The sequence below is a fragment of the Zingiber officinale genome, chromosome 5B (genome assembly GCF_018446385.1).
Source record: "Zingiber officinale cultivar Zhangliang chromosome 5B, Zo_v1.1, whole genome shotgun sequence".
NCBI lineage: Eukaryota > Viridiplantae > Streptophyta > Magnoliopsida > Zingiberales > Zingiberaceae > Zingiber > Zingiber officinale.
This window is the reverse complement of record NC_055995.1, coordinates 125,011,015-125,026,072: the sequence shown is the minus strand read 5'-3', so window position 1 is coordinate 125,026,072 and position 15,058 is coordinate 125,011,015. Positions and strand designations below refer to the sequence as shown.

General features: G+C 39.6%; 3 protein-coding genes across 5 annotated transcripts; 1 reads left to right on the top strand and 2 right to left on the bottom strand.

Annotated features, from left to right (window-relative positions):
* Positions 1 to 12: 12 nt before the first annotated feature.
* Positions 13 to 8,999, top strand: LOC121985799 (cyclic nucleotide-gated ion channel 1-like). Of its 2 annotated transcripts, XM_042539447.1 has the most exons (7): positions 13 to 239; positions 1,587 to 2,115; positions 3,904 to 4,116; positions 4,723 to 5,006; positions 5,457 to 5,568; positions 6,967 to 7,203; positions 8,005 to 8,999. In XM_042539447.1, exons 1-7 carry the CDS (start codon positions 223 to 225, stop codon positions 8,683 to 8,685), a joined length of 2,073 nt encoding a protein of 690 aa, XP_042395381.1. In that variant the 5' UTR covers positions 13 to 222; the 3' UTR covers positions 8,686 to 8,999. The 2 variants fall into 2 exon arrangements, with proteins under 2 accessions (XP_042395381.1, XP_042395382.1); XM_042539448.1 differs by lacking the exon at positions 13 to 239 and having other exon boundaries at positions 1,596 to 1,693.
* A 111-nt stretch (positions 9,000 to 9,110) lies between these two features.
* Positions 9,111 to 10,688, bottom strand: LOC121987014 (pentatricopeptide repeat-containing protein At4g02750-like). Its single transcript, XM_042540928.1, has one exon. It carries the CDS (start codon positions 10,686 to 10,688, stop codon positions 9,111 to 9,113), a length of 1,578 nt encoding a protein of 525 aa, XP_042396862.1.
* A 51-nt stretch (positions 10,689 to 10,739) lies between these two features.
* On the bottom strand, positions 10,740 to 11,855 carry LOC121985800. Of its 2 annotated transcripts, XM_042539450.1 has the most exons (4): positions 11,732 to 11,855; positions 11,404 to 11,536; positions 10,997 to 11,314; positions 10,740 to 10,915 (listed from the first exon to the last, which is right to left on the bottom strand). In XM_042539450.1, exons 2-4 carry the CDS (start codon positions 11,501 to 11,503, stop codon positions 10,833 to 10,835), a joined length of 501 nt encoding a protein of 166 aa, XP_042395384.1. In that variant the 5' UTR covers positions 11,504 to 11,536; positions 11,732 to 11,855; the 3' UTR covers positions 10,740 to 10,832. The 2 variants fall into 2 exon arrangements, with proteins under 2 accessions (XP_042395384.1, XP_042395383.1); XM_042539449.1 differs by lacking the exon at positions 11,732 to 11,855 and having other exon boundaries at positions 11,404 to 11,709.
* Between the last annotated feature and the right edge of the window lie 3,203 nt (positions 11,856 to 15,058).

The window sequence follows — 15,058 nt, the reverse complement described above, 5'->3', positions numbered from 1 at the left end:
AAACCGAGCGTCTGATAGTGAACTGCTCCCTCCATCGATGATGGTAGGCCCCGCCGCTTTGAGTGCAAGGATCCGACGACTCAACGCCGAATGAAGCATCCGGGAACCTTCGCCACTCTTTCGGCATTGGCAGCCATAATTTTGATTTGATGGCTTTGATTCTTCCAATCACTTCTCCAATTCCTCTCCTTTCCGACCCAGAGGACGAGTGATTCCTAATCGATGGCGGAAAGCAGGAGGTATGCCAGGCTAGGGTTTTTCTCCCTGATTCGTTTTTCTTCCCAAATTATGGAGCTGTGCCAAATTTCTCCATTTGAACCGTTTTAGGGCCTGTTCATCGACTGATTTCTTGATATCTTTACTCATCAACTTTATAAAATTGAATATACGTGTTCGAATATAGGAAACAAGATTAGGTGTGGAAGTGGAACCAAGATGTGAAATTGCTATTTCATATTAGTTGCCTTGGTCGAGTTGCCGGAAGTGGGTTAAAGTGGCTTGTCTGGAAGAAATTGCTTATGTTAATTAAAGTATGTACTGACACTAGCGGAAGAAGTAAATGATGACCTGTGGACGTGGAAACCTTTTAAGGCTTAATTAGCTTCTAGATGTTGGGATTCCCAAGAATCACACTGCAATAATTATGACTTGGGCTCGTTAGAGTGTTGTTTTCTACATGCGCGTGATAGGGTTCGTAAACCAAATTCATAAATTATTTGACTTGGCTAAATACAAGACACACAGTGAGTTACAGAAATATCTATGCTTTTTTAAAGGAGAGAAACCAATTTTTGTGAATATGATTAAATTCTATACTGCAGATGTTTGTATATGTGACAATATAGTTCAGTTATTTATGGTGGTGCAATGGTGGGATTTTCAGTTTGCACCACCATCAAGTTAGATCAATGTTGAATTTAGCAATGTTTTGTGAGGTCAGTCACTATCCACTTTTTAGGTTATACATCCCTAGACATCACAATGTAGTGGTAACTTGTTATTCTGTAAGGTACATTAATCCCCAGTCAAGTTTCTATTGTAAAACTTCTATCTTGGTTCCGTGTTTGTTTTTTGGCGGAATCTATCTTGGTTCCTTTGAATTGACTAATGTTCTTCTGTTGCATGCTACAAAGCAATTACTTAAAGATACATTTTTGTACTAGGCACCAATCAGAAGTTATGAACATATAGGATGCTTTAAATTCTCAGAAGTTCCTGTTTTGGTTCAATACGAGTGGGTTTATGTTTGTATTGATTAGTGGTATCAGTTTGGAAGTTGGCTTAATTCTTACAAAGGGAAGCTTATTTAGTTACTCGAGAAAGATACTTGCTATTCAATTTAAACAACCATTCTAAGTTTGTAACATTGAAACAGTAACTTATGATTCCTTATCAGCTGTAACTAATTTATTAACCTTTGCATATCCTTTCTTTTTGTAATATATATATATATATAGCCAATGTATTTTCCTACTTTTAATTAACTTAATTGTCAATTGGTTTTAGTTCACTTATGGAACTGGTAGCAAAATATATTTTACACAGTATTAACCTTTTAATTAGAATTTTGGTTGTGATTTTCTCAGTTACAGGCCTCAGGATACGTGTTCAGAGAAATCTTGGGGTTCAGAGATGTCTCTTCTGCAAAGCAGAGAAAGAAATTCTAGTTCAACAAGTGTCCAAAAAGGACTTGGTTGGTTTAGAAACAATACTCTCTTTAAATATATGACAAATTCATCTGTGGAGAAGCCTTCCAAAACAAAAATTCTAGATCCTCAAGGACAATTTCTCCAGAGGTGGAATAAAATATTTGTCATAACTTGTGTGATAGCAGTGTCTGTAGACCCCTTCTTCTTCTACATCCCAGTTATTAAAGATGGCAATAATTGCCTTTATTTACATAAGAAGATAAAGATCACTGCGAGTATACTGCGATCTTTCGTAGATAGTTTCTACTTACTCCGTATCTTATTTCAATTTCGAACTGGATTCATCGCTCCTTCATCTAGAATATTTGGACGAGGTGTTTTAGTTGAAGATTTGTTTGCTATTGCCAAGAGATATTTATCATCATATTTCATAATCGACATTCTTTCAGTTCTTCCGCTTCCTCAGGTATCATATTAATTTATGTCCTATAACTTTGGTATTAAACATGACTTATTTACATATAAATCTTGGTGGGATAGTGAATCACATCTGGTAGTTTTTATTGTATGTTATAAGGATAAAGTATAGAATACTAACATGATTTTTGGTGATTCTTGTTTCTCCTTTTAATTTTTGTTAGATTTAATGACTTTGGATCTTATTTTTCCCCATATTGTTATTTGCATTCACAGATAGAATAAATTCATCCTGTTGATATTGTTTAATTATTTCTCTTCTTTGTTCAACAACCATCTTGATGAAATGCATAGTCTTGATTGCTTTCAATTAGCATCCTTAGTTTCATGTGGATAGGGGCATATGACCTAAGAAAGAGCATAATTTTGAAAATTTCTTGTTCTCATTGAGATAAAGTCATTTGTTTTTATATGTTTTCCTCATATATGCTGCTTTCTATGCCTTGTTTCTTGCTTACGGAGGCTTGACCTGTTGCACAATTAAATGTTTACCTACTCCTGTGGATGACGGCTGAACTCATATGTAAAAAGGGCAGCCCGGTACACGAAGCTCTCGCCATGCGGGATCCCGGAGAAGGATCCACGCAGCCTTACCTTGCTTTTTGCAAGAGGTTGTTTCCAGAATTCGAACCCGTGATCTTTTGGTCACATGACAACAACTTTATCGTTGCGCCAAGACTTCCCTTCAGCTGAACTCATATGTGAACCACATAAATCCAATCTCAATATTCATGTACAAGAGACCATAGGATGACTCCTGGTGTTAGTCACCACCCGATCTTGTTCTTGCTAAGTTGTGAATTCTGATATCCCTAAAGGACTATTCTGCAAATTTTAAGTTCATTATAGTTTCATAATTTGTTTTTTACAAAAAAGTGGGCACCTTGTTTTTTAGATAAGTCAATTGAGGCCCTTATTTTCTTTTTCTTTTTACTTGTTTTGTTGCTATTGCTCTTTGTTATTGCTAACTAAGAATGCACTTATATACTCCATGCATAGAAATAATAGAAAAATAGTTAACAATATGGTGGAAGTAAACTTTATGGTAAATCAATGAGGGATAGCTTTGAATCACAACGTGAGGTTGTGTTTGGTTTGATGGAATAGAAGGAAATAGAAAAAGGGATGAAATGACATGAAAAAACAGGAGCAATGCTTGTTTCCATCTTGTACTTGATTTAACTAGTTCTGAGTGATTTTAGAGTAATTAGAGATAATTTGCCTTGGCCCAAAGCACCCTAAACTTCTAAAAAAGTTCTTTTGCGCACTATATAATTTATTTTCCATTTGCTACTAATGCCAGATCTCAAGTAAAGTAGTAGCTAGTGCCATTTAGTGAGCAAGTTGGGCATGGAAGCAGACTGAAAACATTCGGAAAGTACGGGAGCCAATTAACATTTATGGAAGTATGTGGTCATTTGGCAAAAGGTGAAATGCATGGCAAAATGAAACTTTATTATTAAATGGTTTTAATTAAAATATATCTTAAATTATTAGAAAAATATTAAGTTATTAGAAACATGGCTACTAAATATCTTCACAAAAGTTAGAACAATTGGTATATAGACAGATGCAACTTTTGAAACTACCAACATGATCTAAATATTTGTGTGCAAATGTTTTCTGAACTTTGATATCTTTTATATTTTTGCTAAAATATATTACATCATTAGTTTCACTTATCTAATTTCGTACTGTTGCTGTTTATTTTTTTTAAACGTAACAAATTTACCCTTTGATTCTTTTGACAATTGATCACATGTTTTTATCTGCACAGATGATGATCCTGATCATAATGCCCAAGCTTGAAGGAATAGAACTCCTGAATGCCACACATGCATTAATGCGTATAGTTGTATTACAATATATTCCACGACTTCTTAGGATCAGGCCATTGTATCTTGAATTCACTAGGTCTGCTGGTATAATTACAGAGACAGCATGGGCTGGAGCTGCTTTTAACCTTTTCCTTTATATGCTCGCAAGCCATGTAAGTTAACAGAAAGTGTTGAACTTTGTTGTCAACTTTTGGATGATGTTTAAAGAGGAATTTTTGAGGGAACAGCGATTCAATGTGACTTTGCACTGCCTTCCAATTTTACTGTTTTAATTATCTTTGCTGCTTGATGGTTGAATCTAAGTTTTCTCCTTTAACCCTGCTTTTTTATCATTTCATTCTGGATAAATTCAGAGATTTATTGAAGTTGTAGACTAATGAAACAGGAGAATTGATGCAATATGAAGGATTTTTTTTCCAAATAACCTGAGCAGTATTGTATGCCATGCTATTTCTAAATGATTATAGCAACATGCGGCATTATCAGATGGGTTAACCAGGTGCACTGCTCCTTGAGGAGCAAAATTGTAATAATTTATTTTGAGCATCAAGTGTGATGATGGTGAAATTTTTCTTGAAACTAGCATTTTTTCACTATCATTGGAAATAATTGTACTCCTATTTCATGTTTTCATACATGTTTTATTTGGGAATGGTAAGAATTCTTTGAATATTTGGTCCATCTATTCTCTCTAGAGTTAGATTAAGTTAATTTTTGTTGATTCTTCTTGATTGCAACATGTTTTATTTTGTTTTAAGGTCCTGGGAGCTTCATGGTATTTGCTTTCTATTGAACGTGAAGATGCATGTTGGAGAAAAGCTTGTGGCCGTAATAATGGTTGTGAAATTGATTCTTTAGTCTGCAGGCAACGGAACACCCAGAGCAATAATTTTTTGGCAACTGATTGCCCTATTAACAGTATTCAAAATCCCCCTCCCTTTGACTTTGGAATATATCTACCAGCTCTCAACAATGTTGCTCAATCAGAGAAATTCTTGGAAAAGTTCTTTTATTGCTTTTGGTGGGGACTTCAAAATTTAAGGCAATATACAACTTTCCCTATTTTGATCTGCAAAATCCTGTGTTGCTTCTGCGATTTCACACATCTACCATCTGCAATTTATGCATATGGCATAGTGTGTGAATTTCTTCTTACATAACCATACAATGTTTTCTACCTCAGTCATTCAAACTTGGATCATTTCAATCATGCAATAAAATTGGTTCTTATTTTTATTTACTTTACCCAATTTGGTTTCATCATACCTCAGAAATTGCATTTGACATTCAGATAACAGATATGTTGTATTTCTTTATGTTTACTTAATATCATACATTACCGTCACTAACTGAACTTAATTGTCATGTTGTCTTCTTCATATCTAGTTAATCTTTCATATATTTGGATTCATTTGTCATGGTAAGTCACAATGCATTATTTTAGGTTTGTCATATTTCCTTATTTTGTGTCTGAAATGATGCTAAATTGCAGTTCTCTTGGACAAAACCTCAAGACAAGCACTTTCATATGGGAGAATTTGTTTGCAATTTTCGTTTCCACCTCGGGTTTGGTTCTGTTTGCACTTCTGATAGGAAACATGCAGGTATAGCATTTAGGCATTTAGGGGATACCAATATCTGGTTATTTTTATTGGCAAAATTATGGTTTCTATCTTCTACCTTTGGATTTAGAGATTTTTTTTTGTCTATTAAGGTAAGTCAACGGTCTCTTTACAAATTGTGACTTATATATTTTTGAGCTCTTCTGCTTTCTCGATTTAGCTTATTTTTTAGCTTGTTCCCTGGATACACATCAACTTACTCGGTCTTAGTGCACTAGAAGGGAAAGACTTCAAGTTTAGTAGATTAAAGACAGAATATATGGAATTTAAGTTTAGCAATATTAGAAGTAATGAACCAATTGTTAAGATAGGAGAGGACGAGTTGCTCGGAATCGAAAGATTTAAATATTTAGGATCATTTTTGCAAAACGATGGAGGGATTGAGAGAGATGTCTTACATAGAATACAAGCAGGATGGGTGAAATGGAGGGGAGCGTCGAGTGTTTTATGTGACCGTAAAGTACCTCTTAAACTTAAAGGTAAGTTCTATAAAATCGCAGTTAGACCTGCTATGTTATATGGAACTGAATGTTAGGCTATGACTTGAGCACATGACCAGAAGATGAGAGTTGCAGAGATGAGGATGTTAAGGTGGATGCGTGGACATACAAGGATGGGCAAAATAAGAAATGAGAGCATTAGAGAGAAAGTCGGAGTTGCATCTATTGAGGAAAAATTTCGAGAGACACGTTTAAGATGGTACGGACATGTACTTAGACGACCAATAAATGCTCCAGTTAGGCGATGTGAAACTATGATAAACATGCATATCAAACGAGGAAGAGGAAGACCAAAAAAGACTTGGTTAGCAACAATAAAAGAAGATAAAATTTATTTAAATATAGATTATGATATAATAGGAGATAGAGCTCAATGACGTAAAAGGATTCATACAGCCGACCCCACCTAGTGAGAAAAGGTTTGGTTGTTGTTGTTGTTATTGATTTTCTATTTCCATGTCCCATGTCCCATGTCCCATCAAGCAACTTCCAATGCAGTGATGTTCTATAGTTGCATGAATTTCAATGATTTCATTGGATAATAATTGTAGATTCTATATCAATTTCATTTAATCAATTTATTTAGCCTTTCAATTCCTTGCTCTACAATGAGATATAGAACAGGATTTACTTCTATGAACTTCTTGGACATCATGAGCTGCATTCAATTTCACAGGAGTTCTTGAAAAGATGAGGTTGCTATGGTTGAGTATAGTTCACTTGTTTGAGTGAGACAGTGAGTTGAGTGTCCAAATAAATTGCTGTAAACTAGCTTTCTATCAAAAATGCTTTCCTATATGTTGATTGGACTTGTTTTTGTTCTATGTAATTTGACAATTGTCATTCCATTCTGTAAATTCACAATCACTTTTTTTTCCAGACGTATTTGCAATCTACCACTTTGAGAATAGAAGAGATGAGACTGAAAAGGAGAGATGCAGAACAATGGATGTCACATCGGTTGCTTCCTGAGAATCTAAGAGAGCGAATACGCCGTCATGAGCAATACAAATGGCAAGAAACAAGAGGGGTAGATGAAGAGTGCCTTATTTACAACCTTCCTAAAGACCTTCGAAGAGATATAAAGCGCCACCTCTGCATAGCACTTCTCAAGCGGGTAGGATGGCTAAGATTGTTTCTCTCATTTCTATTTATTAAGTCCTCATCTAGATTTTTTTTCCTTCACTGCATACTTGATATACAGCCTAAAGAGAGCAAAATTAACTTTAATAGCTTATAACTAATACATATTATCCATTTGTCAATCCATTGCAAAGTAACTTAGAAGGGATATTGAAATTTACCGCAGCATATACTGAGTTACTAGTAACTGGAACACAGAAGCTAGTGAATTTAAATAGTCTAAAGAAATCAACAACTTAGTGACTTATAACCAGCACATATTATCTATCTGTCAATTCTTTGCAAAGCAATCGAGAAGAAATATTGAAGTTTATTGTAGCAAATTACTAACTAGTAACTGGAAAAGATTGCATCCATTTTGCCATACCAAAGATATCCTATTAGTTTTTTCTTTTCATTGACATACTTACCTTTTCATTGTTCAAAGATAATGTTCAGATGTAAATGGTATGTGATTTGGGTATTGGGGAAAGTCGGGCGTGTGATTTCTCAAAATGCCAAAATGGTTATTGTTATTCCTCATGGGGGTGCCTAGTTGGTTAGTGGATGGCAAATATGCTACAATAGGGTGGGAATCAATTCCCGGCAGGCACATGTCCTTTGGAAAAAAAACTCTTTCGACCCCTAGCCACTTGACGGTCGGCTATAAGTTGACCTGTTACCTCACCGGATGAGCATAATCATCTTTTGCTACAAAATAGTTATTGTTCAAATCAGCAAGAGTAAAATATTTTCTTCCCAAAATTATATTATGTTGACTATGCATTTTTTGTAGGTTCCAATGTTTGAGATAATGGACGATCAACTGATGGACGCCATGTCAGCCCGCCTCAAACCAGTTCTCTTCACTGAAAACAGTTGCATTGTCCGCGAAGGAGACCCAGTCAATGAAATGCTATTCGTCATGCGTGGAAAGCTAGAGAGCACAACCACAAATGGCGGGAGAACTGGCTTCTTCAATTCAGACATCCTCAAGGCCGGAGACTTTTGTGGAGATGAGCTTCTCACCTGGGCTCTCGACCCCAACATCCACACCAGCCTCCCAATATCCACCAGGACAGTAAAAACGCTCACTGATGTCGAAGCCTTTGCCCTGTTAGCCGACGATCTGAAATTTGTTGCTTCCCAATTCAGAAGGCTACACAGCAAGAAGCTGCAGCATACGTTTAAATTCCATTCACAGCAGTGGAGGACATGGGCTGCTTGTTTCATACAGGTAGCTTGGCGCAGATACGCAAAAAAGAAGCTCGAGGACGCTCTACATGAAAAGGAGAAGTTGCTGCAATCAGTAATGGTGAGTGATGGTGCTTACTCATCAAGTCTTGGTGCTGCATTATACGCTTCGAGGTTTGCTGCAAACATGCTGCGGGGATTGCGACGAAATACGAGTAAAGCTCGTCCCATGATATTTATTCCAAAGCCAGCGGAGCCAGATTTTTCTGTGGAAGAACATTAGCGCCTAGTCTTGAATTCCACTCTTCTGCCAAGTAGTTTGATGGCATATTTTGGGTATATTTTGAAGAGTGTAGCAAATTATGCTGTATATAATTATTTGAATAGGCCAGTGTAAGATAGTTAATTCCATTGTGTGGTGAAGTATATGTACAGGTAGTTAGCTGTTAATGCCAACTCGAACGATAGAAGATAAGAAATGCTAGTGTAGGTGTGGGGTTCTCTTGTAAGTAGTGTTTTGTTTGGCTTCTTTTAGATACATTTCTGAAACCACTGCAGAATCAGGATTTTGTGAAACTGCTTGTTTTAGATTATCTATGATCGATATGTCTCAAAGAATTGGCTTTCTTACAGGAGGTGAATATGTCATAATAGAGGCTTATGTTTCTATAGATCTTCTATGAGAAGGGGTCCAACGCTCACTATGAATCATACTTTTTGTGCATGCTGCAATTGTGTGGAAGTAGACTCGATCCAACTCAAAGCCCTTTGCTTCCTCAATCTCTTGCACTGCATCTTCCCCTTCAGCTCATCAAACCTTGTCCATGCGCCTCTTTCTCCGTAAACCTTTAGCATCATTGAGTAGATGACTGGATGGTCCTTCTGCAATCTTTGCATTGCCTTCACTGCAGATAGCCCATGCTCCAAATTGGAATGCAAGCCACACGCAGTGAGAAATGCTCCCCACACCGCGATATCGGCTTCGAAAGGCATTCTCTTGATCAGGTTCTCTGCTTGCTCAATGTTCCCTGAACGCCCAAGCAAGTCCACCATGCATCCATAATGCTCCAACCGTGGCTCGATGCAAAATTTCCTCTCCATAGAATCGAAGTAATGCACACCTTCATCTACTAGTCCACCGTGCACGCAAGCCGTTAGCACGCAGACAAAGGTGATGGGATCAGGTCGAATTCCTTCCTCGATCATCTTTTGGAACTCTTCCAATGCTCTCGTAGATAGGCCATTCTTGGCGTAGCATCCAATTATGGAGTTCCATGAAGCCACATTTCGGGTTTCGCACGAGTCAAAGGATCGAGCCGCATAGCTCACATCGCCGCACTTGCCATACATCTCGACCAGGGAGGTAGACAAGACGACGTCCCACTGTGATAAAGACCTCGAGATTTGCCCATGGATTGATTGCCCGAAATGGAGGAAGCCTCCAATGGCGCAGGCAGCGAGCACCGTGGCGTATGTGAATTGGTTTGGGAAGACATCAGAAAGCCGACGCATCCGGATGAACAGAGTGAGAGCTTCTGCATGCTGCTTGTTTCTCTGGTATCCTTTGATCATTGATGTCCACGTGATGACATTCCTCTGCGGCATCCGATCGAAGTATCTTCGCGCCTCGTTCAGCTTGCCATTGTCGATGCATCCATTCATCATGGTAGTCCAAGCGACAACATTTTTCACTGGCATTGTCTCGAACACGTGCTCTGCATCCTCGAGCATTCCAAGCTCCATGTATCCTGAGATCAGCGAAGTCCACGACACTGAATTCTTGACCGGAATGTCTCCGAATGCTCGACGCATGGAAACTGGGTCCTCCAGACTCGCATAGCCACCAACTAGTGCAGTCCCGAGAATGGAATTGAGAGGGGTGAGGCCAGTGCGAATAGCCATCGAATGGAGCTGGGGAATGAGGTTGCTGGATGGAATGGCCGCAACCATGGTCGTCAGCGTTGCCCCATTCGGACTAACACCGGCACGTTGCATCCGTAGGAAATGCTGGAAGGCCAGCAATGGATGCCCGGTGCGCCTGAAGGCGGAAAGAATGGTGTTCCACGAGACAATGTCTCGGCGTGGCATTTCGTCGAACATCTTGTGGGCGCATTGGGGGCGACCGTGTGTGGCGTAACCGGAGAGCATGAGGTTCCACGAGGTGATGTCTGTTAGGTGAGAGTTGCTGCGGAATGCTTCGATGGCATTGGTCAGCCGGCGGTGGCGGAGATGGTGGAGCAGGACGGAGTTCAATTGGGCGGAGGAGTGGAGGGTAACACAGGACATGAGTGGCGGTTAAGTTGATTCCACCGTCAATGAACCAGAGGCCGCAGGAGATACACAGAGAACAACACCATTTACCCTTAAGCTTCAGATTCAAAAGCAGGGTTATATCACAGTCGATCGAACTAGCTTTTTTTGGTAAGATAATCACAACTTTTTCATATGTTCGACAACATTAGTGAAGAAGTGCAGGGTGAGGCCGATGCTGACTGCCACAAGGGCTACAATTCCTACAAAAACAATCAATTTTCATCTCGGAGAACTATTTTCTCTTGCGAATGATGCGTGAATTTGATCTGGTTTGAACTCACCAGATTGAGCGAGTCTCGCTGAGCTTTGCCTTTCTTCTACCTCGCCCTCGTTGGAAGAGACTTTGAGCTGCAAGCTCATGGACAAAACCACCAGTCCACTCCCAAGCGTCTCCCTCACGACCCTCTCGCGCATGTCCAGCGACAAAAGCCCACTACACCCGTCGACATAATCCTCCACCACCACCTTCACGAGAAGGAGAACGCCGCCCCAAAGCACCAGCGAGGCCACCTGACGCAGCCTTCTTGATGCAGCGAACCCAACGTAAAGGAGATCGACAATGGATGCAAAGGCATAGAAAGGCAACCACAAATACCAATCTGATAAAAAAAGAAGGGACGACTTTCCTGAAGCTATAATCTGGTTCTGACGAGGAGGAACGATTAGAAAGGGGCATGAATTTGCTTGCCTGGATCGTTAAGCTGAACAGATGCAGAGTAAGCAAAGAGGATGCTCATGATGATAGAGCAAGCGGAGAGAACGGGAGGCTGCAGGGCGATCCTTGTCATTCTCGTGGGGATGAGCTTGCCTTGCACCAGTTTCTGCAAGCAAATTGTTGTCTGGGATTGGAGGAACAGCGAGATCGATGATTCAATGAAGATGGATAGGAAAAAAAAGTCAACTGATTACACAATTTGATATTCCATGTATGTTTTAATAATTAAAATTATATATTAAAAATGATAATATACAAGAACAACAACGAGCGTAAAGAAGAAGAATGATAGAAGACATACTATACTCCAAGAACAACAATCCGGGGATGAACACAAGTCAAATTTACAAGCTTAGACTACAGATTCATTCCCTGATATGCTCAATTTAAATTGTGTCGACTTTATGCCAGATACCAAATTTTTGTTCTATTTCTAGCTACCAAGTTATTTAGTTTCCATTGTAATGCAGGTCCAAATGCAGTAGAGTTTATCATCAACCATGCAAAGTATCAGTGGCTTTAATTTCAATGAGGAAAAGAAGATAAACTCTGCAAGTCGTATTCTTTATGACCTTTGTGCATAATAATAATAATAATAATAATATTATTATTATTATTATTATTATTATTATTAGATTTTCTATTTATTAGCTATTAAGGATATATTAGTTTTTTTTCTTATTATGGACCTAACTGTATAAATATCTTATTGTGCAACTTTTCATTATTGATTGACGTACATAATATAACAAATCTTAATTTTGGTACATTTGTATAGTACGGTTTTTTATTCTGAGCGTTTTGATTGAGATTTTTTTATTTTCATATCACCTTAATTTTGTTTACTGATTGGTTATTCGTGAGCACTATTTGTTTTGTCGCAATGACTGGTCGTACAAATGATTTACTTCAATCGATTAGTGTTCAATTGGATGAAAAAAATTATTCATATTGAGAATATGTTATGAAAAATTTCATGCGGAGAAAGTCTATGTGGGGATATGTTTCAGGTGTGTAAATTAAACCTACGATCTCGTGCTTATTTGAAAAGTTCTCTACAGTGTTACTTCACTTCGTTTTCATCTAAATAATCATGATTCAGCATTGTTTATCAAATATACGAGTGCATGTCGTATTCTTTTATTGTTATATGTTTATGATATGATTAAACTGGTGATGATTATGATGAAATTATTTTCTTGAAGCCTGAGTTGGTTCATTGTTTTGTTATGAAAAACTTAAGTATATTATGCTACTTTCTGACATTGAGGTCGCCTATCCTTCAAAAAGTTATCTTTTAACTCAGTTGATGCGAATGTATAACAAGGGTCCAAGAGAGATTATGGAGGTGGCAAGAGGCATTTTGGTCTTTTTCATGTTTTGAAGGTTTGGGTATTTAGGGGTGCACTGTTCATACCAAAGGGAGGGGAGGCTGGCTTCATGTTTTTCCAGTGTCGCCGTCAGAGCTTCGATTGGGTTCTTTCGCTGTCGCCACCACAACCATGCCCACGTCTGTTCTACTTAGGCCATCTTGATCGCTGTCCTCCCTCTCCCTGTGCGGCCTCTTCGGCGTCTTCGACCTCAACGGCAACGAGAAGATCACCCAGCCCGAGCTCAAGGATTGCCTCCACTGACTCATTCTCAATCCGCCCTCCACCAATGAGGTTGCCTATCTAGTCACTGACGTCGACCGCGACGGCGACAACTGCATTAGCCTTGACGAGTTCGCTGCGCTCGAGACCGCCGGAGGCCTCCGCCTTGCAAGCGGTAGATCCGAGCTCCGCGACACCTTTGCCGTCTTTGACTCCGATGACAATGGGAAGATCTCGGCGGAGGAGCTGCTCGGGTCGCGCGGGTGTAGGTGGCGTCGAGTGCTCGCTCGAGGACTGCCGGAGCAATCACCAGCAGCCTCCACGTGCCAGCAATCCACGGGTCGGCAGTCCACGCGCCGACTCTGCCACCCCATGATAGTTTTGATGTGATCAACCAAGTAAAATTAGGTCCTTTTGGTATTTAACTCCTGTGTCTAAGTGTGCAAGACTTAAGAGCATAGAAAATCGAGCGAAAGACGCAGCTAGCAAGAAGGACGGCGCAGGAGAGAGCCGACAAACTCAGTGCATTAGAGAGACAAGGTGCTGCGAAAGAGTATGTGGGAGGTCAAAAAGGAGGCGCGCGACGTTCTCCGAGAGACGAGAAGCCGGAGCGAAAGTTTGCTCAAGAAGGCTGGAAGTTGGGTTCGGGTGAGTCCTATTCCAGATGACCGACATCACCCAAGCGAGTGAAACTAGAGCAGAAGATCCAGACCAATGCGAGCGAAACCGAAGCAGAAGACCGGAACCTAAAAGTCAACACTATGTTGACTTTCTGGTCCAGGCGCCCGGACCCCCCGGGACAGCCTGGGGACCCCTTGTTTCAACCGCTTCGCGGAGCGGGTTTAACCCGGTCCGGGTGCCCGGAAATGGTCCAGGCGCCCAGACCAAAAAAGTTATTGACACGACAGGTGTCACAAGTCATTGCGCGTAGAACCCTTCCAAGCGTCCTGACCAAAGCTATAAATACAGCCATGGTCCCAGAAGGTAAAAACAACACTTGTAATTGATTATTATTTAGTCTTGTTCTGTAATTGAGTGCTTCAACTGTTGTAAGAAGCTTCTCCGCCTGAAGGAGATTGTTTAGTGAGTTTTTCATCTTCATTGGATTAACAACCTCCTCAGTTGTAACCAAGTAAATTCTCTGTGCCTCTTCTTTCTTTGATTAGTTTTCTTTTGTACAAGTGTTTATGTTAATATAGCTATAAAGTCAAGAAGGGTTTGTTTTTATTATGCAGGTTATTCACCCTCTCTAGCCGGTCACCAAGGGACCAACAAGTGGTATCAGAGCCCAATAGCTTCAGGAGGACTAATCGTCGAACAAAGCACAAGAGATGGTCTGATCAAGCATCAACCCACCGAAATTCGAGGAGAAATTCGTGAGTTGGAAGAAAAAGATGGAGGTATTCTTCAAGACAGATTTCGATTTACTTTTAATAATGAAATTTGATTTTGTAGCACCTGAGGGTAAAAAAGAATACCAATGGATGAAGAAGGAGCAAGCCGACTTCGTGGCAAACGGCAAAGCAGAGTTCCATCTGTTGAGCATTTTATCGCCATAAGAAGTCAACCGGATCAAAGCCTACGAGCCTGCCAAGGAGCTCTAGGAGAAATTCCTAGAACTACACAAAGGAACCTCTAAGGCAAAACTCGTGAGACGGGATCTTCTCAGGAACCAGATCAGCAACATCAAATTAGAAAAAGGAGAAATTGTTGCACACCTTCACTCAAGAATAAAGGAACTCATCACCAGACTCTCGAATCTTGGAGAAAAGGTAAGCAACTAAGATTCGTTAAGGTACGCGATTAACGTATTTCCTAGGACTACTGAATGGGCATCATTAGTAAATGCTTATTATATATCTAAAGATCTAGAATTAAGTACTTTAGAAAAATTATTTTCAACATTTGAAGCTCATGAAATAAGATGTGCAGATCTGAAGGAGCCAAAGCACAACATTGCCTTAAAGACAAAAATGGACGAACGAGATTCTGAATTTTCTCTCGATGACGACAAAACATCACTCATGGTAAGAAAA